We start from the raw sequence: 13,846 nt of genomic DNA, 5'->3' as shown, positions 1-13,846 counted from the left end.
CTATCTGTTCTCACCATATGTAGTGAATAATCCAAAGTTTAAACATAACTTCTGTCTAAAAATAACAGACTATATGATTTGATCCTCTAATCCAGATTAGTAATCCAGTGTGACTGACCGGCTGCCAAAGAGCCAAGCAGGTTTTGCTGGGGATTCTTGTCAAGCACGCTAAGAGGAATTTGGCCACTCTGCTGTAACATGACACCTCATCTTCAGCCTGGGAGAAATCTAAAGAAGGCAAGGGTTATTTTAGTTGTGATGATACAATCATGCTGCATTTGAAACTCAATATTTCCTTGAATTGAAGCAAACTTAAATCTCCCAGTTCTGTTGCATTACTACCTTCTTTAGCTACAGCTGCTGCCAGGGAGGTGTGCATGTGATTGGCCAGGAGGGCTGTGGGAGCATTGGCGATCCCATCAGCGACCACCATGGACACAAGGTGGCCAGCTGTACCGACAGGGTCAAGGGCACTGGCAGCACCAGAAAAATGCTTGTCTCCTGTGTGTGTGGTGATCCTGAGCAGCAAACCTGGTGTCACCTCCAACGCTGCTAGGTCTGTATTAGCTGTTGTAAACAAATTTATAAATAACATTAGTGTTGCATATGATTATTTGGTAATATTAAATACATATCTGACATTACCCTATCTACCCACTTACACCATTTTCATTTCATTTCATTTCATGGGCATGATTAAAAAACACTGAGCAGAAATTAAATTTCACAGTTATCTACAAAAGATCTAGTGATACACAAACCCGCTGAGGCTTACTCTTACCTGCATTTCTTTCGATAAAATCTTTGAGAGAGCCATGAAAGGGTTTAAAGATCAGCTCCCATTGGCTCCAATCATTTAAATTCTCCAGCAGAGGACAGGAGAGCAAGCTGGCCAGAGCCTGGGCCTTGGACATCTCACCCAGGCATCCCACTGCCTCACACCCACCTTCAGCACTGCTCATGGGAGGAAGGTGGGAGGATATATAAATAAAGATAAAAATGGAGCGTTTTTGGTAATTCTTGTTTCATGTATTTACATCTTTTCATTTCTGGAAGATCCGATTTGGCAGTTGGCTCCAAGTAAAAAAGATGGTGTCATAATGATATCATCAGGGTTATCTCGACTTAGCCTTAAAATTTGTAACAAAGCCTGTGATACAAAATGAAGTTATAAATGTGAGGAGCTGGGAGCGTATAATATAACTATCATGATACATTATGTAAACTGAAGAATCCAGCTCAAAGTTAAGGTGCGTCTGCTTTGATTTTAGCTTTTTTTTTTCTGTTTCGGTGACTCTATCAACCTTAAGGAGGTGCATTACCAAACTGCTGGAGTAATGTCTGTGTGGTATTACACTGCTAACCTCGTTTTGCCATGTTTGGCAAAAAGGGCTGATTCATAGTAGATCTGGCTCAGTCCTCCTCCAGCCAGGCTTCTCTGGCGCTGGACCAGGCCGGCCAACATTTGCAGAGTGCCATGGCCCAGGTCACGACTGTCCCGGACCCTGTAGTGGGACCTCAGTGCTGACTCGATGTGGAAGAGCTGGGAAAAGGAGGGCAGATGTTGAAATTGTTCAGGTCAACTCAAACATTTAATTTACTATACTACAAGAATCATTTTTATGCTTTGTTTAAATATTTAAGTCTGTATATTTACACAGTAAGACTGCATGTGACTGTAAACTGACTCACTTCATCTGGATCAGTGGTGGTCACGTCACCACACTGTTTAATGAACTCAAACACGTCTTGTCTGGTGGGCCTGAAACCACTGCCTGCAAGTTCCATGCTGCCACTGGCCAGAAACAAAGTGGACCCCAGCATGTCTTGCAGCAGCTGCACACAACCAGAGACAAACAGATGAAAGCTGTGTGCATTTTTATCTTAGCTCTGTGGCAAGAGTGAGAGATCTCTGGGATGACTCTCAGACCTTGAGTTCATATTGAAGTTGGCAGCAAAAAATCTGCTTGTACCTGACTGTGTTTAACGAGGAACTCCAGGAAGCTGCCTTGCCCTAATGAGAGGAAATCGTTGACCTGGAAGTGTTTGGTCAACTTCCTCTCCAAAGAGGCAATATGAGCTAGAGTGATGGCTGAGATCTGAGAGGACAAGTTGTCTTTCAGGTACTGCTTCACTTTGGCTGAGAGAGACAGAGCGGAAAAGTCTATCAGTCACAGACTAACAAATATTAGCAGAGATTATCATATATGTGGCAGAAACATTGTGCATCCGACATTAATACCTTCACTGGGCAGGGATGTGGTGGATTTGTCCTCTTTCTTAGTTTGCTCTGTGCTTTTGGAAGCCTTGCTTTTGGGAACTAGGTCCTGCGGGATAGTCAGGGAGCCTCCACAGATGGCCAGCTGAAACAGGGCCCTTGCCAGCCGGTCACCTGACACCTGCAGCAGGAAGCTCTGCACATGCTGCATTGGAAGTGAAACACATCTCTGTATCAATAACATGACATCACAAATTACTTATAAGTGTGGAAATTTTGCCAGTAGCCAATTTAACAGGAATATTTTGATTGTATTTGTATTGATATGGTCCACTGGGTCCCAAAAGTAGCCTAGAAATGGTTAGTTGCTCTGATAAATGCGGCAGGTATAAAATCTGCCGAACAGTGTTTGTTTGTGGTTTGGGCAACATGGTTACAATTATGGGAAATCTAAATGCTACAGTATACAATGATACAGACTCTTAGACAACAGCTTGCTTCCAGCTTGATGTTGCCCTGAATGCTTTATAATGAATATCACTTTAATGATGATGAAAAATGCATGTAATATCATTGACTGCAGGGAGGTAGGATAAATTCTCCAGTATAAAACGCATGCACAACGTGGTGGCTGCATGGTGAGTTTAGCCTCCAATTTAATGTCTAGCCAGTATTCATCTAACATTTTTGCTACTTCATTAAGTATTAACAAACCATAGCATTTTGTAAATGAGTTCAGAACAGGACAGCAACTGCGTGCTCTCCCCTTGATGGCTCATGGTGTGTGGCTTAGTGGAATTAACCCCTAGCAGTCCATAGCAGCAAATTAAGGACACAAGACCAGGGTGGTGTAACCACTTTCCACACCACTACTGAGCAAGCTCTTTCTAATACATTTGTCAATCTCAATCTAGCATCAGTGTCTGGCACCCACCTTGGCCATCCTGGGACTGAACACCCCCACTGCATTCGAGAAGACTTCTAGCACCACCTCAGCTGCCGACATGGAAGCATACTTTTTCCTGAGGTCCAAGCTGCCTGTGGAGGAGAAGGAACCTGCTCCGTACACTGGCTCCAACGTGCTCTTCTTGATCTTTCTCAGTCGTTCTTGGGTCTCCTCCTCCAGCTCTTTCTGGATGATCTCCCTGGCTTGTTCCAAAGCTGCATGCTCAGAGCGACTCACTTTCATTAAGGACTAAAGAAGACAAAGAGGGAATGTTAAACAAGCTGAACAAACAGGTAAAATACAGTCAACCTTATGTTTCATCTCAACTATACTGCTACTGTACCTCTTTCTTCAGCACAACACACTGTGGTTGATAGTTAGCTGTACATTAAAAACCACTTTCTACCAAAGTACATTGATTTTCAGTGCAACTAATGATAAAACTTCATGAATATGAAAATCCTCAGCCTTCTGTTCATTCCATAAAACTCTTATGCCGTGTATAAACACTGCAGCCCCCATGGAGATGTAAACAAAACTTTAGACTCCTGTCATTGCATACAGTTTCTAATAATTGATGTAGGTATTCTCAGCCATGATCTCACTGGCATTACAGAACCACTGTCATCCATTTTTTTCCACCCACAGGTGGTGACCATAGCCAAAAAAGAATTTTCTGTATCTTGTGAGAGAAAACCAATTCACTCTCAATGACTTTTCTCTGTTAATGTTATCTGTTCCATATGATGAGCACACCTGCTCCCCTTCAGCTAAATGACTTTGTACTATTTTAAAGAAGTAGGTTGTGTCTCTTACTGATATGGGCAGTCCAAGGCTGTGTATCCTGATGCCCAGCTCATAGGGAGACTCACAGTTGTAGTGATCAGCCAGATGCTTCATAAACTCAGCAAGGTCTACTTTTGGTTTGTTCTGCTGCCTTCGAAAAATGCGAAGTTGCTAAACAAATGACACAGAATAGACACATTTAGGCAAATGAATTAAAAGTTTCACAGAATCATATACTCTATCTAAAGCCACAGGAAACTCAACCATGAAGTTAAAATAGATGAAAACTGTCTTTATATTGTTATAATAGAAACATCATCAGTAACTGTTAATGTTGTTTTTGCTTGTTTCCTTAAATTATATTTGACCTGTTTTGAACAGTTGCAGTTGCAGGCTGGTTATTGAAGGATTACTGACTGAACAAGATACTTTCTCGGGTGATAATAATCAGCATTCAGCACAAACTAAACTGCTCATTAGTGTTTTTAGATCATGATATCACAAGCTCCTGAAGCTCAGACATACAGTCAGTGAAATTCCTCTGTTATCTTTAAGCTGCACACCATGGTAAACATATTGTCTTGGCAACCATGTGGATTTATTATTGTGGAGCACCTTGAGGTCATTTGTATTATCTTACATGGCCTTCCTGACTTCATTTGCATCAAGACTCTCAAGAGACTGAGAAAAATGTGATTTTTAAATTGGAGACTTTATCGGAGGTTCAGGAGCAGGACCACACCAGAACGGCACACACTCCTTCCGCTTCTAATCATATTTAAACCACCAAGAAAGATACACATTCGCTTTTTGTAACCCACCCTGCCTCCCCAATTTAAATCATTCTCTCCCCTCTATCTCCCTTTATGCAGTGCCAGTACCCGTGAGCAGTGCAGATCTCTGAAGCATTCCCCCACACCGCAGTGCATAACTCAAGCCTGCACCGAGCACCGTTTCCATCCATTTAGTTAGTGAAGACAGGGTCCTAGCTAGTGAACAATCAGTTGATGTTTTGTGTATCTTCGGATACTTTGTGATGTACATACATACATACGTATAGATATACATGAAAATATACTGTTCTAAATTATTAACTTTAATGAAATGCAAAAAAGCTTCTGTAGATAATTGTTCAAACTATGTATAATAGAACTTATATAATAGAAAACATTAAAGTTCAAATGTAAAGCTCAATCAAACAAAAAAATTATCTGCAATACTTAACTACTACATGGTTTGTATGTAGCCCTGTGATAGACAGGTGACCTGGGCTAGATTGGCTCTAGCCAATAAATGTTTATCCTGCTCGGACCACGACCTAAAGTGTGCTTTGAGTTTTGGCCCCTGTGCGATTGAGTTTGACACCCCTGAACTAGATCATGTGCCATTTGTCATCTGAGTCACACCTTTAAGATGTCTATTGTCCCAATCTGGTGGATGTCATCATCCTTGGTGTTACTGTCAATCTTGAACATGCGGTGGATGAGGGGGAGCTTGCAGAGGGGCCCCAGGTTCAGCTCTTCATAGTGCTTCTTGTCCTTCAGGCCAGCCAGTGATTGGCCCAGCTCATAAAGCGTACAGATGGATGTCACTGCTTCAGTGGACTGACAGAAGGAGAAAAAAAGACGGCTGTTGTGGCAAGAGTGAGATACCAACTAAATTAATTCAGACAAACCATTACAATTTAAAGGATCATTTAATATTACAATTATTCTGAATAGAGTAGTATTTAAACAGATAATCTTGTAGTTAGGGAACAGAGAACAGAGACTCTCCTCTTACAATGGAATAGCTAAAGCATAAGAAGATTGTCAGAGCACCAGTCAGTCAGGTCATTTGTTCTGTCCCGAGTCAGTTCCCTGTCAGCCCCAGTCAGTCGTCGGCTCCCCCCGGCCCTCCAAGGCTGGCCTGGTGGTACACTGCTCACGGTAGCATGGTTCTTTCCTCTCTCCCAGGCTCACTCCTTTTATCAGCAGCCTCCCTTATGCTGTTGCGTCTATTTCTAAACCTGGCTTCCTGTCTCCAGTTTCGGGAAACAACACCCTGAGATGTACTTCAAAAACAGGAAACATTTTGTTCCTGACCACTTACGGAAACCCATTGTCCAACTCACATGAACCCATAGCCACTCAGCTCAAATAAGTACAAATAATAAACTAAGTACAAGTAATGTCTATATGTGAAGTACATACTGTTCTATTACATATTTCTTCTGGAATCTGATTTATTTTTAACCACCACACGGCGTTAACAACCAAACACTCAGATACACACAGGTTATTAGCAAACACAGATGTTCCCACCTCTATGAACATGTTGATCTCTTTCACTATGTACTGAAGGTCTTTTAGAGCTGAAATCGTCCGGGGATTGATCCTTGCAGATTCCAAAGAGGGAATCTGCAGGAGCAGACACACCCTGGATATCATCTGGATAGGGGTTTAGAAGACAATAAGAGAAGAATGAAGACATGAAATGCAGTACATTAGTTTGCTGCAGTTTGCAAATGTACAGCATTGAGGGAAAAAGGCTATTTTTCAGATTAAATTATCAGTTTTGTTTTCTGGGAGTGGTTTGGAGAGAAGTAAGAATGAAAGGGTGGGATTTCTTCGGATGTCTACTTTCAAAATTGAGATTCTTCTTGCTGGTTTTTCCAGAATCGCCAACCCTACTTTTAATTAGCTACATTTCTGAGACAGTGGGCTGATTTTTTTTAACCTTTGGACAGAGCCACTCTGGCTGTTTCCCCTTGCTCTAGACATTAAGCCAAACTAATCACCTATTGGCTCAAAGTCTCATAACGTACAAACATAAGTGATATCAATTAATGAGAAAGCAAACAAGTATTCCCAAACTGTGTAATTATTCATTTCAGAGTCAAACTGTATCCTCTTTCTCCTCACCATCTCTTTGGTGACCAGGTTGCCCTCTGCAGCAATTTCGCGTCTCACTTCCTCCATCAGACTGTTGACACTATCCACATCCAGAGTCCTGTTCGTCCTCTTCCTCGTGAGCTCAGCCTGGTCCTCCTCCATTGCCTCTACTGCTCGCATATTAGCTCCATGGACCTCTCTCAGCTGGGCATGATAACAATCTCTAAAGACAGGGGCACTGCTGTCACTCTGGGGTGCATCTCTCACTTTTTTCTTTCGCTCTCTAGTCAAGTTCTCATTTGCCCCCAGCACTGGAAAGTCAGAGTCAGAGAGGAAACTGATAGCTGGTTGCTGCCGTTCTTTTTCAGGCTCTCTTATAAGATTCAGTTCTGCTGTGGGAGGAGATGGCAACACTGATTAGTATTGATATGGTGACAACCTTTGTGCTTTTATGCATGAACCTAAATAATGTCATGTTTGGCTACCTGAAGTTGTCTGCACTACAGCAATGTTTGCAGCTGGTTCAGACTGAGTAGGCTTCTGAAGATGAGATGCTTCCCAGCTGTCATACATAGACATGTACTGTGCAAGAGGAAGCTGTTCATCATACTCCTGGAAATAGAAGTTTTGGAGCTGTTCCATTGACGGAGCAGTAAGCTGGTGCTTCTTCATCACCTGGAACATATCAACAAACCTATTGACCAGGTGGTTCACAAAGGTGGTTGGTGCTAATTACTTTGTGTGCTGTAAAGGTCAATGGTCAGTTTTTAGATTAGAATAGTAGGTTAAAGACACAATCTAATATCCCAAAGCAAACCACAATATATGCAAGTTATTAGTGTAATATCTTACTATACATTTGATGTTTTTTTTTTTTTTATATCAGAAACTCTTTGAAAACATGACTTACCTCTATGACCCTCTGGTACAGCAGCTGTTGGGTCAACTGTTCAGCTGGCTTGGGTGCAAACAGTGGGTTAATAGGAAGACAGTGGGTGGAAACTATAGAGGTAGGAGAAGCCAAAGGAAAGCTAATTCTTGCCTGAGTGAGAGGCACACACTGAGGACTGGCATCCAGCTGTGGCATGGTAACAGTCGGTATGGCACTCCTATCACCTAGTGCTTCAGTTCTCTGTGGAGTTGCAGGCTTACTGTCCTCTGTAGCTTTTGTTGACGTCCCAGCTCTGGGTTGATTTTGAGGCTGGTGAGACTTATGGTCACCCATCACAGGTTTTGTTGAAGTTCCAGCTCCAGCTCCACTCTGGCTTTCATTACATTGGTGCCTGTGAAACACCAGTTCCCCTTCCACAACCAGATGTCTGTCCAGAGAGGCTACCAGGTTATTCATGGAGTCGAAGCCCAGTGTGGATAAAGTCAGGTTCTTGTGGTATGTCTGGCTGTATAATATAGCCAGCTTTTTCAGAGGGATCCCATCTTTGTGCTGCTTCACCATAGACACTATATGTTCCAGAACCCTCTCAACATTAGTACCCTTTTTAGCTTTTGTTGACATTCCAATTCCAGGTTGATTTTGAGGCTGATGAATTTTATGGAACACCTCTTCCTCCCTCACAGCTTTTGCAGAAGCTCCAGCACCCGCTCCATCTCCAGCTCCACTCTGACTTTCACTACATTGGTTCCTGTGAAACACCAGTTCCCCTTCCACAACCAGATGTCTGTCCAGAGAGGCTACCAGGCTATTTATGGAGTCGAAGCCCAGTGTGGATAAAGTCAGCTTCTTGTGGTATGTCTGGCTGTATAATACAGCCAGCTTTTTCAGAGGGATCCCATCTTTGTGCTGCTTCACCATAGACACGATATTTCCCAGAACCTTCTCCATCTTGAGTAATGCTGTCAGGGAGGGAGACACCACCATTAATGAGTAAAGACTGCAAATAATTTTTATTGTAGTCTGTGTTCTCACTAATAAACTATATATAATGTGTACCATTTAAGTGATGTACACAGATATCCAACATAGATTGATGTTATAATAAAAAACTCAACTGTTAATAGTGTGGTTGAGTATTGTTTTATTTTATATGTTTTGATAGTGGTGATAGTGGTCAGCCCATATTAGCTTCGATCAGAAAAGGGTGTATCGAATATTAACCAATTGGTAACAAGAAATTATGGCCCAGAATTGCCAAAAATGTTATGTAAATGTGTATGTAAGTTTGTTTTAGTGTGAAAAGTACATATCTTGCTCACAATTCTTTAATAACCAAATGAGGTGATCCTTATCAGAAATGTGTATTTACTGTATTTATTTATTTATTATGGGTATTGGCTTACATATTGCTATCAGATGTATATGAATAATTAGTTTTAACAATATATTAAATTACTTTGCATAAATGAAATGGGTCTTTGTTAACCTGAAAAGAATTACAGTATCACCTCATTCTCCAGGTTCCCTCAGATCTGGAGTGTGTTTAACTCACTGTTTTAGTTTCACAGCCTGTTTCAGTGTGAAAACAGAAAAGAGCGACCTTTTCACAGTTTGTATTTATGCTGTTTTGGTTCACTCTTACCAGTGTTATTTTAAGACCCAGCAGAAGCTGTAAAAATCACATACTGTGCTTGCTACCTGCATAGCACTAAATGACAGACAAAGCAATGTTGTGTACACAAGCTCACTGCACTGCCCCCAAGTGGCCACAAAAACAATTGCTGCAGGTTTAAGGAATACAAACATGTTTTTCTTACAGATGTTAATACACAATTAGATGTGCCAAAGAATAGGGAAGCATTCCCTATGGAAGCTCAGTATGCAAGTTAAATATGTTTAACCATTATCTGGCCCCAAAGAGGTGGAGTATCAGTCCATGATGCCATAAATCTTCAGGCCCCCACAGTGAGTAAGACCATTTTTCAATTTAAGCTACCCTTAAAAACGAAGCATCCCAGAAACCTATCAATCCCCCAAATCAAAGAGCAGATATGTGGCTTGACACACAGTATCTGCTGTGCATTTTGTCAGGTTAGGCAGTGGCCAGCCAAACTGGCTTGTAATGTCACCTCTGAGAGCCGGGCCCACTCAGTTGTCCAATCACTGACACTGCCAAAAAAAACACCAGCAATGACCCTACTGAGTTGTATCATCAACAACGCCAATACAAATTCTGTGTGGGTATAAGGGTGACGGCAAGTCTAGAGGGTCAGCAGGTGGGCACCCTCTCACGAACTTGGGTTTACATTTCATAAATATAGTACTATAATATTGAATTATAATTATTGAAAATTTTTCTTAAGTAACAACAATGAATGTGCCAAATATCTCAATATTTATATAGAAATATATATAAGAATTTATGAATGTTGCAGATTAACAACAGCATTTCCGCACATAATACTGTAATATTGTCCATAATTCTAAATAAGTTTCCTGGTTTTCTGATTTAAATGTTGAGATATGTGATTAAAAAAAAGATTAACACCTGAATAGAGTTTTCTTATCAGAAGCACAATGTACTGTAGCATCAGCGTAACAGTTTGTTTGATTACACTGACAAAGCAGACAGCACCACAGAGAAGGCTAACTCTATCAGAGTTGAAATGGAAATCTATATTACTATGACTCAGTTTATTAAAATTAAAATGCTTATTAAAAATTAACTCCAGATTTTTACATCCATTGTATGTACATTACAGAAATAATCAGAAACAGTAGTTGTACTAAAACATCAAAACATACACCTTACACATAACCATCTTGCATGTGTAAAAGTACATGGACAAACTATAGTTAGCAGTAAAAATGCATGACACACAAGCAGACCTACCTATTCCTTTAAATGAAAAGATCAGTAGTTCAACTCCCTCTGAAATTCAACTGCTGCCTCTCTACCAGAAACCTTTCAGCTTTAACTCCTCTCCCTTCCCTCCTCCACTCTACTGTGTTTCATTCTATGCCAAATCCCAGAGAAATGAAACTGAAAGTACCAAACTGGTCCATTGGAGTCTATGACTGACTGGCCGAAAGCCAAACTCTCATGTTCCTGGAAATGATTAGGTTTCACCACACAAGTAATGCAACAGAACGAGGAAACAAAGACAGCTGGGCGCAGTGGAGCAGCACCCTGCCAGTTTTTCATAACCCACAGTAAAGTGAATCCTGTTTTGTCAGAGGCACCACCCAAAGGGAAAACAAAACCAAAGGAGTGTGAGGGAGGGAGGGTGAAGAGAAACTGTGGCTTTGAGTTTTACATTCCTGGCTTGCCCCATTTGATTCACCTCAACTGGTCACATGTGCAATCATGTGACCTGATATCAATGACCAGTCCAAAACAAAATGCATACCAAAGGAAACAGAGGTTTTGAGAGTAACTACTGGGGTTCTGTGAATTCATAAGTAACAGTGTGGATATTTATAGAAATAAAGTCACATGTTGGCACATCAGCAACTTCACTTCTTTTAGTAATTGTTTTGCTTCTGCATCCCAACCAACCAGAATGACCGGCTGCTTCTGAAGCACTCAATGTGCAATTGTTACTGTATATATTGATCCATTGAATTTCTTTGTGTATGTCAGTGATAGCAAAATGAAGAGAATGGCAAAAGTAGTGCTATTATAGTCAGTGTCAGATGGTAAACATGAAAAGTACACAGCTAATGGTGAGTGTACAACCTGAAAAAGGTACAAAGCATGCCTAAATTGGTAGTGACTATTAAAAGAGTACTGTAGTACTGATTGTGTTGCTTAGCAGTCATCATAAATCAAACCTTAAGTGCAAATTGGAATTCAAAGGCACAGCATTTTCCTATACTACAGGTTACTCAGGCCCACAGAGACAGAGTTTATACCATATATTTCAATTGTTTATACAAATATGTAAAATATTCAGCTACAAGACCAACAGAGCATGGTCTGCAGGAAGTGACTTTAAACTGCTGTGCGCATGTACGTCCACATAAAAGGACTACAAGCTACAAAAGCACACAGTATCTCACTGTGGTTAGCTTGCAACTATGTGCTCAATGCATCACATCTCCTCTCTCCTCACAGTTATGGCTGTAGCTTACAGCATGGAGAATACTCTACAAATGAGGATGAGGACGAGAACAAGAGGAGACAGAGAGAGAGCCACAGGCCTTGCTTGGCTTGAATGCCAAGAACACTGTAATAACTGAATACTGTATTAACAGAATATTGTAATAACTGTACAAACAATAAAGAAGATTACTATTTTCTGAAGCCACTGTATAAAAACTCTGTAACAGGTAGATAGAATATAGCAATGTGTACAGAGCAATACAAGATCTTGTTTTCTATAATATAAATGTACAATATATATATATATATATATTGATTTCTCTACATTTTTAAATACTCGCAATTGACTACTTATATCATTATGCACTATGTTGTAAAATGAGGGGGAAGCTTCTTGTATTTGCCTTTTGTAACAGAACACAGAAAAATGGCACAAAGATTTGTGGCAAAGTGTCATTACTGCAAACGTGGCACGGGTTCAAACCACCAAACAATTACATACTCCATTCATATAGTAATGTAACTGATCTGTCAACAAATGCGCTAACGTGGGCCCGAGAAAGTATTAACGTTATCTAACGTTGCGTGCTATCAATAACGTTACTTTAAACTCATCGGAAACTCCAATCAAAAAGCATGACTGACTGATTCTAGCTACCTGTTAGTGCGCCAGATAATTCCCATTAGTTGCGGTTGTCGGGAGTGTGTTTGCCTAACATCTTCTGTCTCTTTGCTGAAAGAATTCCCATTACAATATAGAACCAGAAGGACTTCTTAGTGTTATTTTTGGCTAACGAACCTGCTCTAGCTAATGCTAGCAAATAATGCTAGAAGTATTAGGATATTACTTTACATGAAGCACATTAGTCAGACAATAACGAGCGTTAAAATAACCAGTGGTGCAGGATATGCATGTCGGAATCTTAGCATTGTTTCAATTAAGCGCCACAAAGTACAAAAGAGAAACTCATTAACCTAGATGCTTGTAACGTTAGCCGGCTACCTAGCTAACCTTATGCTGCATTCATGTTATACAACAAAAACAGTAAATATGAGCTCTCATGAACACCAACAAAACCGGTCACGTACAAAAACTGCTCATTAATATAATTCATTTCAGGTACATGGAATTGGTCGTTAATTTCTGTTACTATATACTTGAAATGTGGAGTTTCGTCCTTTGCCCTATGATTTTTACATGTTTATCCCCAATTGTGAGAAAACTATCATGTACCTAAAATATTGCATATATTACTTATTCCAGTAAGTCCGTGTTACTATTTAAGAGAAAACTGATCATGGATGGCAGGGGGTTTTCTCACAGTTAACATGAATGCAGCATTGTGTTTTTCTCAGTTTCTTTGATATATTTCTGGAATTAGAGCCCAGCGCTGTAATAACTCTGCATTTAACCAGAAGAAAATAAATCTACGTAAAGCTGATTCCTGTTTCCTGAGTGTTACTTCTTGGGGCCTTCAGATAAAAGAACCGGTCAGAATTAAAACACTGAAAATATTTTCATATGTAAACCATGGCGCAGGTTATGACAATGAAAATACACACGGCTGCATTTGTTCTGTACGGCATGTAGCAGTTTCAGCAGAACAGTTTCACATTGCTGTATGTGGGAGACTGAGAAAGATCGGACAGATTCACATTTACATTTTCATTGTTTTTATTGTCACTGTGATACAGAAAAGTGTTTTACAGCACTGCATAGCACAAAGGAAAAGACACCATTAGAAATGTAAACAGATGAAACCCCCCTGGACAGAACAGTTGGCTGTTCTCACAACATTCACTGCCTTTGACCAGCCTCAGTCATTGTAAGGCCGTGATTGACAACATGGTCCACAAGCGTGGCCCTTATTTCATCTGGAACATGCTATGTCCTCAGCCTCTTCTCCCTCCTCCTCTGTTTTGCCTCCCTCCCCTCCCACCACACCACCCTACTCCTCTTCTTCTATCTGGCAGTTGACACTGTTCATTTGCCATGTTCATTGTCAGAAACTGTAACACTGTGTGG

The 13,846-nt window shown here is 40.7% G+C and overlaps 1 protein-coding gene across 4 annotated transcripts in view; it reads right to left on the bottom strand.

Moving 5' to 3' along the window:
* Nucleotides 1-12,807, bottom strand: part of LOC109952134 (uncharacterized) — a 39,212-nt gene extending 26,405 nt beyond the window's left edge. Inside the window, exons 1-15 of one of the 4 annotated variants that reach the window (XM_020587022.1) lie at nt 12,479-12,807; nt 7,734-8,674; nt 7,309-7,498; nt 6,854-7,215; nt 6,254-6,379; nt 5,357-5,554; nt 3,981-4,121; nt 3,153-3,413; nt 2,243-2,423; nt 1,974-2,140; nt 1,693-1,836; nt 1,365-1,543; nt 782-954; nt 343-567; nt 119-228 (exon numbers count right to left, since the gene is read on the bottom strand). In XM_020587022.1, coding sequence (XP_020442678.1) covers nt 119-228; nt 343-567; nt 782-954; nt 1,365-1,543; nt 1,693-1,836; nt 1,974-2,140; nt 2,243-2,423; nt 3,153-3,413; nt 3,981-4,121; nt 5,357-5,554; nt 6,254-6,379; nt 6,854-7,215; nt 7,309-7,498; nt 7,734-8,663 — 3,387 coding nt within the window. In that variant the 5' untranslated portion in view covers nt 8,664-8,674; nt 12,479-12,807. Of the gene's footprint in view, nt 1-118; nt 229-342; nt 568-781; nt 955-1,364; nt 1,544-1,692; nt 1,837-1,973; nt 2,141-2,242; nt 2,424-3,152; nt 3,414-3,980; nt 4,122-5,356; nt 5,555-6,253; nt 6,380-6,853; nt 7,216-7,308; nt 7,499-7,733; nt 8,675-10,608; nt 10,716-12,478 lie in introns of those variants that run through there. The other 3 variants (XM_020587021.1, XM_020587023.1, XM_020587025.1) reach the window with 3 other exon arrangements.
* Between the last annotated feature and the right edge of the window lie 1,039 nt (nt 12,808-13,846).

The sequence above is a fragment of the Monopterus albus genome, unplaced genomic scaffold (genome assembly GCF_001952655.1).
Source record: "Monopterus albus unplaced genomic scaffold, M_albus_1.0 scaffold434.1, whole genome shotgun sequence".
NCBI classification, from domain to species: Eukaryota; Metazoa; Chordata; class Actinopteri; order Synbranchiformes; family Synbranchidae; genus Monopterus; species Monopterus albus.
Note: the sequence above shows the minus strand (reverse complement) of the source record. Positions and strands in the feature narration are given on the sequence as shown.